Source organism: Crocodylus porosus, unplaced genomic scaffold, assembly GCF_001723895.1.
Source record: "Crocodylus porosus isolate Cpor-Errol unplaced genomic scaffold, CroPor_comp1, whole genome shotgun sequence".
Lineage (NCBI taxonomy): Eukaryota > Metazoa > Chordata > Crocodylia > Crocodylidae > Crocodylus > Crocodylus porosus.
The window spans coordinates 5,336,878-5,356,973 of NW_017728925.1; the positions used below are offsets into that span (position 1 = coordinate 5,336,878).

A 20,096-nucleotide genomic window follows, 5' to 3' on the forward strand; every position below is an offset into this window, starting at 1 on the left:
TCCTCCCTGACCCTTGGCCTGGGCGCACCTCCTCTGGGGCTGAGGGGGTCCTGGTGGGAGCTGACTGTTCCAGTCCCTGCTCAGGAAAATGGAGGCAAAGAAGTCGTTGAATAGGTTAGCTTTGCTGTCTGGTGTGATGCCCAAATTTCCTAGCATGTCTTGCAGGTGCCCCACGTTACCCGGTACCTTCTTTTTGCCCCCTATGTATTCAAAAAAGACTTCCTGTTGTCCTTGACAACAAGAAATAGATTAGAAATAGATTTGGCTCGGTGATCAGACAAGCTGCATCTAATTATCGTATCCTACAATTAACCTCTACTTTGCAGAATTCAGTTGTGATCCCAAACCCCATTAAGACTAGAGGAGATATCTGGGCATGGCCAAGTCATATGTCGGCCTCCAGCTGATCATGCCTGATAAAAAGGCTCATTATCACTGTCCAATGCCAGATTTAAGAATAAATTAATGAGGATTCAGCTTGTCTCTGGGTAAACTTTACATGTCCCATGATGCTAGCCTCTCTCAAAACTGAACGGGCCTAATTATCCTGGCATTTTCCAGCTTGTGCACAGATTTATCCATTAAGCTGCAGAAAGGATAGCTGAAGAGACTCTTGGGGGTAGCGTCATGCCTGATCCAACTCTACTGACATCAGCAATTACACCAGGGTAAATTTGGCCTCAGCTCTATTGACTTCAGTGCAGGTGTACCTCAAATGACCTAGAAGCCAACATGCAGACCCAAAGTCACTTAAGAGACAACAGACTGGGCTTGTGTTGGGGACAGCATCCGGTGAGTTGAAGCCAACACCTTCTGTCCTGCCACAGCCATCTCAACGGTGGGTTAGGCATTATGTTGTTGGGGGACTTCTGCAACCATAAGGGTGTTAGAGTCATTTTCAGTTGAACTGGGTACTGTGCATATGCCACTGCTGCCCCATTTCCCAGACTGGGCAGTGCCCAAGTCAGGGGATGGCCGCTATACTGATGAGTTAAGGAGCAGCCAATCAGGTCCTAGACTGCAGAGTGGATTCCAGATTTGGTGCCACCAACTCTTATGCCTTCTGAATACCCGAGCAGCAGGTCCGGGTCAGCCTCCTGCAAGGGGCAGTACCTGTACAGCAGAGGACTGGGAGTCAGGAGGCTACTGCGGTTCTGTTCCCACTGTTTCCTCTCACTTGCTTTGGGGGAGAAATGTTTTCCTGCTCCATGCTTAGCAACACCACTCTCCCGCTGTAAAGGTCTCTGGACTACTTGAGAGATTACAAAAATATTGATTAGCTAGACTGTATTGCTAGGGGGCACCTGCCACCCCCCATGACTGGATAGGAGACTGTCGACACATCAACTCAGGTCCAAAGCTAGGTTATCCCTCTGGCCCATATTAATCCACTTTGGTTTGTGACATCCTATGAACAGAAAGAGGGAAAAAACAACGTAGGGCCAGTTTCTGCTCTTGTTACAGTGATGTAAATCCAGAGTGGCCCTGGTTAAGTGAGTACATTTACTCTGGATTTCAAATGAGAACAAAACCTGGCCATTAGCTGGATGTGAAGTGGCTCCTTCTACTTTTCTGACCTATTTAGGGTATTATTTCTACACACCTAGGACACAGCACCACTTAAACACCATAGTGTTAGGATCAAAGCACAGGTCTAAACAGCAACTTTTATCCAAGCACAATGCTCCTACTGCCTAGCATCACTCTGAAGGCATGGGAAGCCCACCAGAGAGCATGGGTCACTGAGTGAGGGGCGGTAGAGCACAGCATGAGACACCAATGAAGCTCCCCTCTTTTCCCCAGAGAAACAGCCCATATTACACCTGCAATGAGGAACACTGAATACCCTGCACCAATAGAGATACCCTAATAAAAGGTCCTGGCAGGGAAGGGCCTGTGTTAAAGGAATACTTTAAAACACTGCTGTTGCTCATTAAACCCAAAATTCACTTGAGTTATATATTCATCCAGTTGGCAAGAATTTACCCCCATGTGGGCCAGCTGCAAACTGGCTCCAAGTAGATGCAATCCCACTGAATCCAATTACTGCATCAGCTACTGCCCAGGTGCCTACAGCTTCCACCTGCCCTGTAGAGTGAATCCATCCTGTAGCACCAAGATCCCTCCTTGCAGGTTAGATGTGCCCACTACTGGACAGTCTCTGCCTCATGAAGAGGAGCTTTCAGTTGTAGATGATGCAACCCATCACCAGTGTGCTTCCATGGAAGATACACCAGGGAGGAGCTCAGCTGTTTGTAAACCTCCGCGCGCTGTAATTCAGCCTTCTGGCTTGTAGATCTGAACTCTGCTGCAGGTTTCTGAGGGTTCGATGTATATAAAAGAGACTACACTGAATGCAGTAGGATTGCAGTGCTCCCCTGTATCGCCCTATCCACCCGATGCAGCAGAGTTTTTGGGCTTTGTTTTATGTAACTGTATTGCACAAAGCAGGGTGCCATGCTTTGTTGGGGTGGGGTGGGGTAAGATCACAGGACACGGTGCACTGAATCAATGCTGATGTGGACCTGAGATGCACAAGAAAATAAAGTCATCCTCTGCCTCTTTTCACTGCGCTCCTCGTGGGATGTCACCATCCCAGCCGGAACACAGTCTGGCTGATTAGACAGAGTAGCAGAGTGATGTGGCACAGATGAGTTGCTACAAAGGTACCATGAAAGTTGCTAGAATAAGACAGCAGGTAGGAAGGACAGTCCAGGAGGCTGGCACCCAGCTGCCACTTCAAATATCCCACTGCTGCAGCCAGAGCTCCAGTGCAAGCAGGCAAGCACTGGCAGGCAGGCACTGGCATCTAGGCTTTGTCTGAATCAGGTCTGATGATAGGCTGGTGAAGACACGAGACCTGGTCTACACCAGAGCTCCAAGCACCACTGCCTCTGAGCTAGTGTCACTGGGAGAGATTAAGGAAAAGCTCAGTGCTGGCAGAGCTGGAAAGAAAGAAAATGCAAACACAGGAGAATGGGGCTGCAGCTGTTCACATAGCCAGAGCACAGAGAGGCACTGGCCTCCGGCAGCAATCAGTTCAATACCCACACACACAAACACGCATGCCCCCACCGCTTTTGCTATGGAAACCATGGCACTCAAGGTCACATCCCATTGAGGGACCCTACCTCCATCAGGTCTATTAGCCACAAGAGCCGCTCCTGGGGGATTGAATTCAAACAGGCATAAAAGGGGAAAACAAAACATTAGGGAGGAAGCAGAACAAACAAACACGAGCCAAACCCAGCAAGACACAACCTCCCCCCTCCCAACCTCTCCAGCCCATCAAATATGCACTGGGCTATTTCATATGCATTCACAGAGAGGCTGTACCAGATGGGTGCACAGAAAAAGGATGACAGCTAGACATCCAGTGGTGCGTTATGGCAGGACTGCTCTGAGCCGTCAGTCTGGGATTGGCAGGGCTCCATTCCCATCTCCCCTGCTGCCCCTGATAGCCAATGTCTCCACAGAGCTAACCCTCCTTGTCTGGATTTGCCTGAACCATCTCCTGCTTCCTCCACGGTTTTGGAGATATTTTGCCAGCAGCCCCCTTCAGCCCAGGCAATGTTTGCTCGTCTCAATCCAGACAGCCTCTAGCATTAGTCCTTCCCAGATGGTTTTAGGGATAGGACTTGCATGGACATCAGGTTGAAAATCCTTGTCCAGTGCTGTGACACTCACAAAGCTGTCCCTGGAGCTCAGATCACAGTTCTCAGGAAGCCTCATCCCCTCAGGAAGCCTCATCCCCTTCTGCCTCTGTCCCACTGGATGTCTAGCTATGGGCTCTGGTGATACAGTCCGATCAGAAAGGGAGGCAGTCTGTTTTTGGACTGCTCTCCCTTGCTGTGTCTAGTGAGCAGAAGCCATTGTCATCTGCTCCGTTGACAAAGGTTTTAATTTCCAAGGCCGCTAATGCGTTTCTGATGAAAGGCATTTTATAGCTGCAAAATTAATTTCAGGGCCACAATGATTTACAGTTGGAGGTGATTACGATAACTTAATTAGACGGTGCATGCAGCAAAGGCCCCAAGACATTGTCACCGTGTCACTTGAGCACCAGGAGAGAGAAGGCTGGAAAGAAATGCTTATGGCATGATTTCCATCCTGTCCCCACAACAGGGCCAGAGAAAGGGGTGGCAGGGAGCGTGCATTCATAGGGATGAGTATCATCTGAATAAAGGCAGGCAGTTAGAGGCAGTGTGTGAACAATGGAAAACAAGATGTTGGCGTAATACTGCTGTTGGCGAGGGTGGCATGTTCAAAGATGCTCAGCACTGATTTGGGTCTGCTCACAGTGGAGAGCAAGCAGTGTGTGTATGTGTATGTGTATGTGTGTGTGTATGCATGTGCCTACACTTGCAGCAACGCCCTCAGGCACTCAATAAAAAAGTACAGCTCAGCCAGTCTTGCAGAGGTGAGGAACATTCTCTCAAATCCATCATCTTTTAGGCACCTGGGAGTCTACAAAGAAGTCTTTCCCAAAGTCCAAACATGCCATCCCTGATGTTCCCACTGACTGTCAAATACAAGGGACCTAGAGGAAGCTTGGTGCATACTTTTCTGACCTGCTCCATTTGCCTTCACTCCATGACCTGGCATCCATGGGTCACATCAATATTCCCATCCCTTGCCTAGCAGAGGCTTGCCATGACCTGCCACCCTCACACCAGATGCTGGGAGCGGAACAGCTTCTGGTGCATGCTTGCCTGTGTGTGGATCTGCGATGCACTTCCAGAGGTGTTTTGGTTTGCCTTCACTGCCTGTCTTGTGGCTGAAGAGGGTTGGAAGAAGCCCATTATCCTGGCATTAAGGGGTAGAAAAGTTTGCCCAACAGGGATCGGATTACAGGCTAGTCAAACCAGGCAGGCAAGGTTCTTTAGGTAGATGTGATATCTTTTATTAGACCAACTGAGCAATTGGAAAAAAGTTCTTGGCAAGCCCTCGGGTGCAGTCACCCTTCTTCAGGCATAGGGAGCCTCAGTTGGTCTAATAAAATATTTCACATCTACTCAAACAACCTTGCCTATCTATGTCCTTAGACCAACATGGCTACAACCAAAAAACCAGTCAACCCAGGCACACTGCAAGGCCCTGCATCTAATTGCCTCAGAGGAAGAAACCATTTCTCCTACCCATTGCGTAACTCTCTTTGCCTTGCCACGAGACTGGAAGAGGCTAAGGGGCAGAGGTAGGCATGAGGCAGTTTCCTTCCTTTCTGAATGGCAATGATGAACCTGCTTCTATACTGGGGCAGGCACTGTTGATCTGAGTCAGTAACTCTGGTTTTCTTTCTTTCTGGCACAATCTAAGCCCCATCTCTGCTTAAAATGCTGGCATCTGTGCAATGTTTGCATGCTGCTGGTAGAGCGAGCCACTGCTTGTATGGGTGCAAAACGAGAGAGGAAGTATATGCTTATGGATTCTTGGTGGGGAGAGCAGGAGGCAGAGGGTTTCATGGGGAATAGTGCTGAAATGGATTTTTTGGGGGGGTGGGGGAGCCCTCTGGCAGGAAATGGCAGGGAAGCACTGTACATCAATATCTGAGAGACACCCCCACTTACCCGAGCGGAGCTGACTGTGGTGGAGGTGAAGTGGCTGCCGGTGGAGGAGGTTGTGTCACTGTAGGACATCATGGAGTAGGAGTCAGCGCCAGAGGGCTGCCGGGCCTTCATGGATTCAATCTCCCGCTTCAGAACCAGGTTATCAAAGCGATCAAGGTCCTGAGGGGTTATGACACCCCTCACCTCCGACAGCAGTGAGAACTGAGCAAGAAAGAAAGGCAAAAGCTTGAGAAGGGGCATGGGAGGCTTTGATGCACTGTTTTGTGCTGCAGCCTCATGGTAGGGATCCTTTTAACCCATTGGTGCTAAGAGCTGGAAAGACTGACAGCACAAGGCCACAACTGAACCACCTGAAGGGTGAGGGGGTCCAAAGAGGATGAAGCTGGACTGTTCTCAGTGGTGACAGAGCAAGGAGCAATGGTCTCAAGTTGCAGCAAGGGGAGTTTAGGTTAGATATTAAGAAGAATTTTCTCACTAGGAGGGTAGTAAAACACTGGAACAGGCTACCCAGAGAGGTGAGCAATCTCCATCCTTGGAAGTTTTTAAGACCCAACTAGACAAAGCCTTGCAAGGCTGGGATGATCTGGTGATGGTCCTGCTCTGAGCAGGGGGTTGGACGAGATGACCTCCTGAGGTCCCCTCTTATCCTCATTTTCTATGATTCTAACTGCAGCCGGGGCTAAGTGGAGCCCACAGGCAGTACTCAGATTGGAGCACTCACAGCATGGTAGCAGGCTCTCAAAGCAGCTAGAGTGCAAACCAGCACAATGTAAATAGTTCAGATTGGGTGTGCAAACAATGAGAGCCAAACAATGGTGGCGTGTGCATTGGTACACCCCTGCGGCACCACACTTTCCGCTCTATTAATTCTAAGCACATGGTACATGCAGCAGGCGCTTCAGAGCTGGGGGGGCGGGGTGCAGGAACCCCAGTAAATTGGACATTCATTTAGTTTTCAATGTTTCCTCCTCCAGCAGGGAGCTCCATTTATTCCCCTCCCAGCAAGATGTATAGTCTCATTATGGTACCAGAACAGAGTGAGTGGGTTTTCTCTCCCATTGTTTAACAACTGCAGGAGGAGCCATTAAGTCCTCAGGGATTTTGAAGGAGATCCTCCCATCACTTAACCCCTGCAGAGGGCAGGCAGAACCAGGCACCCCCTCCTCCCCACTTTCACCTCAGGTATGGCAGGGAGTGATATGCCCTGGCAGATGCAAGCATAACGGGGCAGAGCATTCGTGCTGGCTGGATATGGGCTATGCATTCCCACCTAGGGAGCCAGGCACAGTAGGAGGGGTTAGGAGAACAGGCAGTGACCCCCAGGTTCCCAGGGAGCTGCAGCATTAGGAGCTGGGGATTGCCTTTCCTGCTGGGAATTTATTCCCCTCCTGCTGGATGATGTCAAGCTGTGCTCAGGGGAAGAGGTGGCCCATCACCCTCCCCAGATATACACATCTGCATGTCTGAGGGACTTGGAAGTGCTGAACCTAAGCTCTTCTGCCTCTCTGTGTATAATAAGCACAAAGAAATCCATCTGTGCTGCATCTTGCTGGATGGCTCAATCCCACAGGGGGCCCTGCCACGGCATGTCATGGAAGCGTCAGCAATATCCGGTAGAGGGAGGAGTGAAAGAGCGTGTGTGTGTCGGGGTGGAGGTGGGGATGCGGGTGTTACCCACTCCTCTGTGCAGAGCAAATCTGAGCTTTCAAAGCCCTGGGGCAGAGTTTCTGCAGCAGGATGCTGTGGAGAGGCAGTTCAGCTGGTTTCTATCATAATCCCTTGTTTTTGCCTGCTCCCAGCATGTCACCTTATTAGCAGCAGATATTTGGTTGCTTGGCACTTTGAGGCCCCAGGCAGTATCAGAGCCCCATCCTGCTGGGTGCTTTGTGAACACAGTAAAAGACAGCATCAGCCCCAAAAAGCAGGAGGAAAGCAGAGGCAAAAGGAGGCAAAGTGATTTGCCAAAGGTCACACAGTAGATCACTGGCAGAGTGAGGGAGAAAGCAGAGGCCCCGACTCCAACTCTATGGTTACATCCACGGGGCCATGACATCTCTGCCGCAGCATTGGCTTGGGAAATTAATTTAGCTTCAGAACAGCTGCAGTCTTTGGTGACTCACAGGCTTTGGCATCATTAGTCTATTAGTCCATAAGATGCAAAACTATTCTACCTTCTCCCTGACTTGAGACTAACAAGGCTAACTACCTCTCTTTGGCATCATGAATACTGGCCTGACTTCAGCTGTTACTGCACCACTTGGCTCCCTCTGCTCTGGGTGAAACATACTTCTTTAAGCTGGGGTCCCTCTGCCTCACCTTGGCATGTGTATTGAGTAACTCAAAGAGGGCCATGACTAGGGAGTCCACAGAGATGTTGTTTTCCTTGTACTCATCCAGGTAGTAGCCCATGGTCGCCCTCTCTTGTTCATTCAGTAGATGCCGTGCTTGCTCCTCTAGCATGACTCGGGTCTGGTTCACCATGCTGCTCAGGGTGACCTGCGAACCAGCCAGGCCCCTGTAAAACATGGGCTGAAAGAGAACATATAGAAACAAGGGGAATAGATTACCCTGGGCCTGAGAGGCTGGCAGCCAGCCTCCATATTATCGTAGGTTAGAGCTAATGCCATTTGAGCCATTACCTTCCCTTCTCCCCATGCTGAAGTCCCTCAACAGAATTTCGCTAGCTGGTCGGGACCAGGTTACCTGAACTAAAGGTTAGCTGAACTAAGAGCTGGGGAAATGTGCTTTGCAGGACAGCTGGTCTAAAGACTCAAGGCCTCCTTGTATCATCAGAAAATCCAACATGTGTAGTGGTAGGTAGGGCTCTTTTCCCCCTGGACATTGCTGCCAGTATGCCTCATCCAAGGCCTGGGGGGGATCGACTCTGTGGTTGAGCAGGGGAGTGCACTTTCCCTGTCTATACAGCCACCAGCCTCGCTCAGCCTGGCAGCTGCGGGCTTCCCTGTGAGAGGGGTGCCTGCCCACTGATAGGAGCTGGACTGACAGCCGAAGCTTGATTCACCCAGTCTAGTCTGTGATGGACCTGCAGACACTCAGCCCTTTGGTGGACTACCTGGGGCACCCCAAACTGGAAGCAACACAACTCAGAGGTCACTTTGAAAACACTGGCATTCATTACAACTGGACTGAACTGGGCTGGTCTCTTCTTAAAGCTGAGGTGCTCTACAGCCAATTACCATTCCCTGCCTCCATCCAGCCCTCCCCGAGCATGCTTCTAACAAACAGTGTACCTGGAGGAACCTGCAGTAGGGTGGACAGTCCTTAAGAGTCAGCTAGATTGGAGACCCTAGCCCTGTTTTACCTTGCTGGGATCATATCAAGCAATCCCATAAGCACAGTTCAAGAGGAGAGCTATGAGTACAAGGTAGTTGGATATTTAGGAAAGTCCCCTCCGCCTGCTTTAGTCAGAGAAATAACTTACTTTATGAAGAATAAAACTGTGCTGTGGGAGAAAGGCCCAAATGGCCTTTTGGGCTTGGCATTAGTGGGGAAACAGAGCAGCAGGCTAGAGAACCCTCCTTTTGAAAGCCTGGTGAGCACAAAATGGAGCACTGCTTCACAGCCCTAATTAATTCTTAACGCTGGAACAAGAGATTCGTTATCATCGTTATGTGGAAGTGTCTGAATAAGCCTCATTACTTTAATATTAACCTTTTCCTCTGGTCACAGTTTGCATTTTCTCATTTGAGTAAATCTCGCTATTTAGAAAGAAACTGTTGGCAGCCTGTGCATGACTTGTCTCCGGAGGAAGCTGCAGAAATGCATATTGGTCATTAAACAATCGGATGAAATTGCAAGGTATCTATTAGCTAAGAGCTGACCAGAGGCTTTGAACCAGAGTTGGGGTGGGAAGTGCTCCTCAGTTACAGCTCCTTGTTTCTGCAAGCATTTGGCAACATGCTGTCCTTCCAAGTTGGCAGAGAAACAATTCCCCTGCACGGTGCTAGAGGGTCTGTGCTGGCAGGAGTCGCTCTAGAGTGATCCAACAAATGGAGAATTTGATTTCTGACAGTCACGAGAGGCCCGTGGCACTATTCTTAGGAGGTCACCGTTTGGTATCCTGGTTGGCTGTCAGTGTGGCTTGGTCTGGTTGGCCAGCCTGCAGTTTGAATCAGTCACAGCATTCTGCATTCCCATCCTGCCCTGTTGCTGGCATTGTTAAGCATCTGCTATGTCTCACCCCAGAGGCTGTTTTTCTGCAGTGGCATAGCCCAGCAAGATCTTTACCACTCCTAACAGGGCTGATTTTAATGCTCTACATGGCTTGTGGAGCATCTGTGTGGAAAGGCCCCAGAGAGTTCCCACCAGGCATCTCCGCTGGAATGACTGTGCTTCTGCATCCCTACAGTGCCTTTCACCTAAGCAGGAGGGGTGGGAAGTGGTATTTGGATGGGTACACAGGCAGAGAAAAGCAGGGCTGTTTCCTTCTTGCATGCAACTCCATGGCCTTACAACCATCTCTGATGATTCGTGGGAAGTTTGTCTCATCCTCTCCTGAGATAAACCCTCCAACTGTTTGCAAGCTTCCTTGCTCTCTCACCCAGGCCAGCATGCAATGTAATTGCAGACACTCAGTCTGTGTCTGCAATAGTCACCTGGTGCATGAGCTCTGTGAGGAGGTGATGGTGGAAGAAGGGAACAGGGAAATGCATTGAGGAATGCGAACCAGGAAAGGAGGGGATGAGAACTGAATGAGTGAGTAGCTAAAACCAAGCTTAAACTCTGGTGATTCTTTGCATGGTCTCCAAGGCCAAAGGACTGAAGATGTCACCAGGGGGAGGTAAAAAGGTACATCAGGTCAGCCAGTGAGTTAGTAGCCGAACAGTGGTGGTGCCTGGCATGCTACACAGCAATACGCAGACAAATGGACAGCCATAAGAAGAACCCACTCCTCCCTGATCGGAAGGGGTCTCGAGTCCCAGGCCACTGTTCTAACTAATAGATCAGCCTGTCCCTGGCACTAAGGAGGTTTGCAAGATGTGGAGAAAAACTGGAGTATTCCCAAGGTTTTGCAAGGATAGGCTCCTGCTCACCAAAGCCGAGACTAAAATAATCCAGTTTCTGCCTTTGTGTGATGACCTGTACCAGTACCAGAAGCTGCAAAATTACTGCACATTAGCTGTAGAAACAAGTAGCTAACCAGCCCTGTTCAGTAAGCAGTTGGAGTTGCCTTTTGACTAGTAAATGATTTCACATTGTCACAGCAGGCTGCATTTCTCCGGGGAAGGGCTGGCTGCAACTCATTTCCACTAGCCAGAGTCACACTCCCCACATTGTTTGGGGCTGAAGAGCAAGATCAAAACGTGTTTTTTTTTTCTTTGGTGCTGCAAGCTCAAAGCAAGCCCCAGTGCTGAAGAGAGTGCAGAATGCCCCAGCTAGCCACCAGCTCCCAGATCAATCCTAGGGAGAGTCAAGCCTGGCTGAGTTTAAAGGGCTTTTTCTTTTTGACTGATTTCTAACCTGATGCATTTCATGAATAGAGCAGGGATCTGCTGTTCAGCCTTCTCTGCGTCAGGGATGCAGATTATCACACAGAAACAAAACCCAAGCAGCCACCACACAGGCAATCCGGGTGGCAACAACAGGGGAGGACTGTGAAACATGTTTTGCCAAGTAAGAAGCATAAATCTGTTATCAGCACAAGCCACCTGCAAAACTTTCCAACTCATTTCCATTTAAAAGGACTTCACACAGATAGGAGTTTAGGGGAGGGGTGCCGACAGGCAGCAAAGCTCAGTGTGGAGGGCTTCTTGTCAGCGGGTTTGAGGCTGTGTTGATGCATCCTGTGCTGGAGAGGGGCGGGACTCCTGGTTCAGCTCAGCTCTGGCCAGCTGGGCATGGCAAAGGTCTTGGTACATGAACACAGTAGCTGGCACGGCCCAGGTGTGGCACGCTGATGGAGTCATGGAGCTGTGCCTAAGATGCTCACACTGCAGAGGTCTGGGCTGGCAGTGAGAGGGCACTGCTGGGAGGAAGCTCTTACTGCAGTTTTTGGTAGGCAGAGAGCCGAGGGCACGTTAGTGCCACTTCCTTCTCTGCATGTGTTTATTCTCATTAAGGAGAAGAGAGGGGAATCTAATACAGCACATTAATCACAGTCTGATCCTGTTGCTTTCACTGGGCTTTTAGCTCATCAGCACCTAACTAGTTCCATCTCCCAGGGGTGCCCCCTCCTCAGGGGTCCCTTATCTCTCTCATGCTGAGGCAACTTTGACTTTGCGCCACCACTGGGATAGAACAGATGAAAGGGGGAGTGGGGAGCGCAGTGTATCAGTCCTTGTTTCCCAAGGGGAGGAGGGAGCTCATCTACACACACTGCAGCCACAGCCTGAGAGGCAGAGCAGCCTGAGCTGACAGAGGTCAGCGATCACTGCGGGCTGTGTGGTCTTGGACTAAATCAGTCTGAAGCACATCTCCACCTGCCTGGAACTAGCAGAGATGATACAAGCAGCCCTGTAGGGCACTGAAATGTGGCTTTCCTGATTCTTACCTGTGGGATGCAGCTGGAATTTTAATTTTGCATAAGATTGCCAGCTCCAATGCACCTTTCCAGAGCACTGATTACATTGTTGGCCAAACTCCCTTCCATGGCTTCTGAGTCCTGGAAAGGACTTAGGGGAACAACCTATATTGATACATGACCACCCAGGTATGATTCGTCACCCCAAGGACTACAGAACCTGGGAGAACTCCAGTGTCTATCAGTCCAGCTGCCTTCATAAAACACCACCCGTTTAGAAACAGTACAAGGCAGCTCCGTGTCTTTGGGGCCACAAAGGACTCTGAACAAAGAATAGGGGCCACAGCCTTCAAGGCCACAGCTTTGGGCTGTAAAGTCACGGGACAGGTCAGAGGAAAGATGCATATGATTGTTTGTCCATAAACTTAAGGGTTTTATCTCCATGCAGCAAACAAAGACAATAAAAGAAACCAAACAAAATGAAGGCAAGAGAAGCACTGGTGTCAGGAAGAGCTGTACTGATCTTCCATTTATCTACAGTCTCGTTTTATGGTCCATTTTAATAAAGTGCAGTCTAGCACAGAACAACACAGACTCCAAAGGCAGTTTCTCAACAACTTCTTGGTAACTAAATTCTTTCCCCACCCTAAGCCTGGAGCCTGCCAGGTTTTCCAGAGCTCTGTGGATTGATGCTGATGGGTTGCCAAATGTTACCAGCTGCTCAGCAGGGCTTCTGACCTTCACACCCTTGCCCACAGGCTCCCAGCAAAAGAATTACAATTAAGGGTAAAATTGGCTACCTCTATACTTGTCGCTGTAGAGGAGAAAGTAAAGGTCTCCCAACAGTAATACAGGTCATTGGAGAGCTCCCTACCAGGGAGAAGAATGGATCAGAGACTGGATTTGGAAAGGGAGCCAGGGTTGCTCTGGGCTGGCATGCAGGTGAAGAGGTGTCACCGTTATCTCTAGCTTGACGTAGCTGCCAAGTAAAAAACCATAAAATTTAACATTTTCTAATAAAGTTTTCAATCTGTTCCTCCCAAGGCCAGGCCTTTCAGAGTCAGTCATTTGCTTAGCCCATCTAGGGGGACGGTACATTCATTGTCACAGCCCTGGGTGACTGTAGAAGGGGGAAGGATTCTACTAACGACTCATAATTTGTGTGGAAAGGAGCTGGCAGAGATTTGCTTCCAGGATGTAATTGCCACCTAACTGTCTTGCTAAAAGGATGCCCCAATTGTTCCCTGGTGGGCTACAGGTTCCATAAAGGCAGCAAGAAAAATCAAAATGCATCTCTGTCATACCAGCCCCAACCCCTGCCGAGGTGGCACTGTCAGCCTTAGCAATGGCAGCCAAAGAGGGAGCAGAACCTCTTGCTCCCCCTTTGTGCCTTCTGATCTGGTCTCATTTCCAGAGCACTTTGCACAACACACAAAGCATCGTCACATCTCAGTTCATTCCACCCCCTCACTGCTTGTGTTGTCTTGCTCATGAACCATTGCAATACACAGTTCTCTCTCAGCTTCCAGTTCTCTTCAGCCCGTTTCACTCCCAGGTCTAATCCCCGTCCCACATAGCTTCCTGCTGAGCTGTTACGTTCCTAGGAAGACCTGGAAAGTGAAGCTTCTCCATTGTCTCTGTGGGAGTTCACATCTGTCCTTCCAGCTCCTGTCAGGTTGCAGGTCTCTTTTCTCATTGCACAGGGATGATACAGGAGCTCCACAAGACAGGTGACTCCAGAAAAGCTTAGATCTCACATGGAGAGGGGGAAGTAGTGAGAGGTCCCCTCGCCCATCTCTTTTATCCATCTGCCAGCGAAATGGCTCGTCTTTCCTGGTGGTGACTCCGAGTCTTTCCATCCTCCCCAGAGCCCTGCAGACCAGTCACTCCTGAGATGTCTGCCAGAATTATAATGATTGTAATTGCACCAATGCACAAATAGCAGGATCTAATGGCTGGTAGGAAGGAGGACAATAGCCAGTTCTCATTGTTCAGTGGGATCAGACATGTCTCTGTCTCCTAGAGAAGGACTGGCACTGACACCAGTAGACCAAGGTCACTGAGAAATGAGAAAACATCTGTGTGTCCTTAAGGAGGAGCATCTGGGTTTTCTAGAAGTGTATGTGGAAACAGGTTTGGCTTTTCAGGTTCCTCCCTCTTCCCTGCAGCTTCCTTATTTCCAAGCCATTTCTTCACAGTTCAGATGACGGGAGCGCGTGTCCCATTGGGCAGGGCATAGGGCTGGGCTTTGGCACACACACAGTCTCAGACTGGCTTTGTCACTAACACACTGTGGAACCTCTCCTTGCATCGGCATTAAGTACTTTGAGATCTGTGGACGAAACGTGCCTTGTAAGTGTGAGCATTAGGTCATCTTCAGAACCACAGAATTCACCACAGGGGATCAGGCATCTGGTCCTTCAGCTCTGATATTGTACCTAGACAGTGTCATGCTCCTGGAATTCTCTCCTGTGCAAGTCTTTCCTGACCTCCACAGGCAGCCAGCTTCTGACCTGAAGCACTGCAACATTACCTTAGCTTGCCTAACTCAAGGTATTTCTACTGGTTATTTAAAAAGCCAGCTACTGTATTACAACCTAGGCAAAACCAGCTGTTTCAGCACCAGAGGCTGCCAAGAAATTCTCACTACCAATCCAAAGATCATGGTAGGTGGCACATGCAAACTTCTGTTCTCACTGACCTGAAACTCTCTCAAAAGCTGGAATACAGAATCTTTGGCCACTGCATCACTTCCCCAGCATCCTTTGTACATGTCTGCATCCTGCCATGACATCGTTGCAATACCACTACCCAAGGCCACTGAATGTCATTTGCATGTCATTGCTAATGTATTGTTCTTAAAGAAATACTTTGTCCTAGGAAATTCCAACATCTAATCTCTCTTCTTTACTTCTTCTCAGTGATGGGAAACAGAGGAGAAAATGCTGTGCATAAAGGAAGGCACTAAAAAATTCAGTGTCACAAGTCACAATGGCTTGCAAAACTCATCTTCCATGGAAAGGCAGGGGAAGGAAGAGGCCTAGGCATGGAGGGGAGATGGGGAAGGAACAATAGGTTAGAGAAAGGAGTGGGAAACTGCTCTAGTCATTGCAAACAGCTGATACATTCTGGGGGGCTTGTCCACTGAAGGATAAACTCTTGACAACTATCTGTGAATTGTCTGCCAGTTTTACTCCCTAGCAGATTGTAGTTCTCCCAGAACACAGCTGCTCTGGAAGGATAACCCTCTCATTAAAATGCCAGATGCAAGAAACCCATTAATGGTAGGAAGAAAGGCAACTGAAAGGAGGGGAATTGCAAGGGATACAATGGAATGAGAAGCCTGAAGGGTCTAGGGCTGGCTGTCTCTCATCAGGAGTTTTTGAAATAAAGCTATACCAAGCAGATCTGGATTTCAAATGCCTCAGGCTAGGTGTTCAGCCTCTTTAGAGGGCCCTGAACTTAGATATGGTACCCATCTGTGTAAATCACACTGCTTCCATTACCTTTGCTGCAGTTACTCTGCACATCAACTCAGTAACAGAGATCAACATCAGGCTAACTCCAAAAACATGGAGCTGGACCTCAGTGCAGATTCTGTATGTCCTCATAGTGTGAGGTGCTTTGGAGATGTGGGGCTGGTTTGGAAGGAGGGTGCTGGTCTCATAGACAGAAGCTTTTCCTTCAGAGCAACAAAAAAAAGGGAAATGAAGCAAAGCTAGCTCTCCTCTCCCAGTGGGAACTGGAACACCTTTCACCAGCCCTATCATGTTGTTAGATACCCAGTCTGCTCAGGAGAAAGCCTGGATGCCAGCCCATGGGAACCCCTCAAACATCCTCGTTAATCACCCCGGGTCAGAAGTGTCTTACCTTTGCCGAAACCTCTGCTGTGTGATCACCAGCCATCCTACAAAGAAAAAGAACAACCATAAGCACTATCCCAGCTCAGGAAATCACAGCAGCCCTTGCTGGTGGGCTGGTGCTTACTCTTCTAAGGTCATAGGTTTTCTTGTGAAGGATATTAGACTAACACAACATTATTAAGTTTCAGGCTGTATGTCACAGGCTAATGGCTCCATGATCACAAGGTGAAGTTCTCTAGACCCATCGGCATGGATCCATGCTACTGAATTCTAGAGCATTTGCACACCCTGCTAGGTTTTAAGTCACTGTCCAATGGATTTGGGGGAAATAGTCACATTATTTCTTGGGTACAGGTTTCCAGGTTCTAGGGTAGAGGGTGCTAGGCTTGAAATGCAGGCTACTGGGGTCCAAATTACAGATACATACATGGCAGGTATATGCTGAAGATTAGGATACAAGATACCAGACCTGTCATTTTATAAAACTATGACTAGGTGAGACTCCACATGTAAAGTTACACAGAGCACTGGTTTGTAGACCATACAACGTTCTACTCCTCTACTGCTGGATGCATACAAACCCTGTTGAATTCACCAAGGTCTCTCCGATTTGGGAACTGGCTATCCACTTGGTCTCATCCACAGTGGTGCGGGCGTGAGGCAGCCTCCCAACATCTTTCACAGTCATGATGAGGTGCCGTGATGACTTCAGGAGCTTCACTGCCTCATCATGGGGAATGTTAAGGAAGCTTCTGCCATTCACCTCAAGGATTTGGTCTCCCACCTATGGACACAGGGAGAAATAGGAAGAACTAATCAGAACTTGTTAAGTATCTCTTCACATTGCAAAAAAGCATTTCTTTTGCCCATATATCTGGTGCGATTAGGCTTTCCACTCCATATCCCAGGGTCATTCTTTATCCGTATAGCAGCGTGCTTCTTCTGGGGCTACTGACCTTACTGTTTCTTGAGTATTTCCTTTTTTCTTGAAATGTTGCCCCTTCTGTGGTGACTGTCACCTTGGCTGACATACTGGAGACTTCCAGAACTAAAAATATGGGCTGCTACAGATTGAGTAAGAAAGACAAGGCATCCTGGCATGTGCTGCACAGGGGAACTTGTAACATATGCTCACCAGTGGGTATTATTTCCATTTCCTTGAAGTACAGCTGGGCTGCTAACACCCATTGGTGAGATTTTCAAACGAGGTTGGCTGTCATTTAGGGATCAAATAATGTAGCCTGGCTTCCCAAAATGCCCAGCACATTGGGTCCACATTGGCTGCAGCGTGCTTTTGAAAATCTGACCCATATTTAGATGCATAAGTGGGAGTTGAGCTCTTCTGGTAACCTGATGATGGGTGCTGAGCAAGGAATGCCTTGTGCTCTTTGGAAAATCTTGGCCCTGACACTCAAAAATGGGGACAAAGATTATTTATTTAAACAGAAACCAGTGTGTTTTAGTTCTGAACTTGCATATTCTCCCTGGGCCTCTTGCTTTCTCAGAGAATTTCCATTGCTCTCCAAAACCTTTGGTCTACTGTGACCATCTACTAACCTGTTCCTTACTGAGTTCAAATACTGTGGCTTACAGAAGCACCAAAGACTAGCAGCACCCTCAAGTCCTTTCTCACTGCCTCCCTTCAGAAACACTTCTTGTGCCACTGACACTGGAAAGCACAGGAATCAATTCTACGTAGTCCGTGGCTGGTTGTATTGACCACCCATCAGACATGTGAAATCTCTGGAGTTTCACTGGATCTAGGTGGTTTCCTTCAACACCCAACCCTGTTCCTTTTTGCTGGAAGATGCTGGGACTAGCACATTTTACACCCCCACCCTGCCTCTCTGAGCTCCCAGGGGAAATCACATCTTTTGAGATCATCCTATCTGCAAGGGCCCAGTCTTGATCTGATTCAAGCCTGCAGGGACAGGATGTAGCCTGAAGTTGAGTAGCTGCATGAACACTGTCCTCTTATTTTGTAATAACTCCTAAGCCCCAAATGGATTTTCCTATCCCCCATACAGAACTTATCCACCAAGCTTATTAAGCAAGTCACCTAGACACTTGGGAAAAAACAAACAAACCCTTGCTGACCTCAGCCCCATTTAGCTATTCAACACTCCCAAAAATGGTGAGACATGGATTTGGCCGTGTTTGAACTGTTAACCTTGTTCGATTGTTCGGTTTGCTCTGGGACCATAGGGGCACATGCTGTGCATTGCACAGTGGGGTATTTTTATTCACCACCTTGCGCCCTGTACCCAGTTGGAGCAAGAACTCTTTTGCTGCGGTCTCCTCTGCGGTGGCCACAAGATTCTCCATCTCAGTGAAAATCTGCATGGATTTCTATGCTGGTTCTGCTACTTGGCAGCCAAATGTAGACCCATTCAAGGTGCTTTGTTTTTCAGCATTCTTCTCTTCAACAAGAAGCACCTCTGCAACCATGGCAGGGCATGAACCGCATAAAAAAGGGTACAGGAAGCATCTCCTTCTCACAGTCCCTGCTTTGAAAATGCCTGGGGGTGTCCTGTGTGGAGCAAGGCATTGGGATATGGCTGTCTTAAATGTCCCAATGTTACTGAATGCAGCTGCATAGCACAGCCACTTGGAACTTCATGGCAAGGATGGGTGCAGAACCCAGACCTCCTACTGCAAGAGCTGTCAACAGTACACAGCAGGGGAGTGCCAGCTCTCTCCAGCAAGGGACAATGGCATAATTACAATTGGCAAAGTCAGTTCAGTATAGTCACTGTACAATTATTTCTCCCTCAAACTGTTTGCTCTGCTTGGGGAACTAATTTAGCCTTCATGCAGCTGGCCAGCAAGGGGACAAACTACAGCGCCCATGGGATTATGTGACCAGAATACTAGTTTAAAAGAGTGTGTCCACTCTCTCCATTAGGGAGTCTGGTCTGCAATTCCCCTAGGTTAAAAATAACCCCAGGAACTGCAAACAAGCAGGCCTTTTCCTCCCGTCAAGATTCCTCCTGGGCAGAACACAGATGGCAAGAGCCTGTGCAATCTTCATCTCTGCTCACTTCAGCTGGCCATAAATCACCTGCCAAGGCTGCGAGACTCTAATCCCTCACTGCAGCATTTGAGGTTAACTCCACCACACCTTACTCCTGCCTCCAAAGCCAAGCAAATTCCAGGTCTAAGGACAGAGCTGAGACTCCATTTTCCTTTCTTTTGCCTCCAACTACTCACTGACTGTTATTAGAACTTCACTGCGTGTGTCTCCATTGTAAAAGACTGTGCTGGGAATTTCTGCCCTGTCTAGGATGCATCATTCACTTTGCCTCTCCCTTTCTTTTATCCCCCACTTTGCTTCCAGCGTATTCAGACTGGCTCCCCCTTCCCCTGCATCTTCCCAGCCCCCGTGTTTCAGATAAGCAACTTCTTTGAAACTGCTTCTTTGCTTAACCACAGGCTTCTGTTCAGCTTTGTCAAAACAAAGTCTATTTTCTTTATGCTTCGCTGTTAGCGGAATGGCTGTTACCTTAAATAACTCCCAGGGTTTTGGGAAACAGAATATCTGAAGCTAAAATGATAATATAGAAAAATCAAATTCACTTCTTCCACCTCAATCCATCTTCTTCTGATTGCTTGCAGGGACAAGGAAATTGTGACTGTCTGGGGCTGACTTTCCACTCCTTTGCAGCTTGTTGAGTCATTTATTCCAGTCCAAAGGGGCTGTAAAATGCTGTCAGATCAGAAAAGGAGGAGATGGAGTCTACTTTTATACAGGTTTTAAGTCAATGTGGGCCAGACCTCAGCTAGTACAGACTGGCTTACCCCTAACCCACATGTAACTTTACTAAGAAAGAGAGAAGTCTAGTTCTGCCCTGATCTGGGTTGTCCTGTAAAGCTGTCTTTGGCCATCCTGTACTTTTACATTGTCACGGCATATTGTGGACATTTGGAAATTCGGTAGCAGATTCCCCTCCCTCAAAAGTACAGCCCCTACCAGAAAGCAGAAGGACCACACTCACGCAATGTTTGCAGTACAAGGTAGACGATATGCAGAAGAGCAGTTCTGGGTCCATGCAGAAAGCAGTGACATTCCAGCTGGGGAAAAGCTGATTTTTTGTAAGCCCAGGATTGCAGGCCAGGCTGGGTCAATGTCCCACCAGAGTGTATCTGTCTGACTGTAGGAACCTGTTTTATCACTCCCCAAAACAA

At 48.6% G+C, this 20,096-nt stretch overlaps 1 protein-coding gene across 2 annotated transcripts in view; it reads right to left on the reverse strand.

Annotated features, from left to right (window-relative positions):
- WHRN (whirlin) overlaps window positions 1-20,096 on the reverse strand; it is a 108,318-nt gene that overhangs the window by 24,458 nt on the left and 63,764 nt on the right. The window contains exons 4-8 of one of the 2 annotated variants that reach the window (XM_019540627.1): window positions 16,493-16,695; window positions 15,919-15,955; window positions 7,884-8,096; window positions 5,568-5,768; window positions 3,132-3,164 (exon numbers count right to left, since the gene is read on the reverse strand). In XM_019540627.1, the coding sequence (XP_019396172.1) occupies window positions 3,132-3,164; window positions 5,568-5,768; window positions 7,884-8,096; window positions 15,919-15,955; window positions 16,493-16,695 (687 nt within the window). The remainder of the gene's footprint in view (window positions 1-3,131; window positions 3,165-5,567; window positions 5,769-7,883; window positions 8,097-15,918; window positions 15,956-16,492; window positions 16,696-20,096) is intronic. The other variant, XM_019540628.1, reaches the window with a different exon arrangement.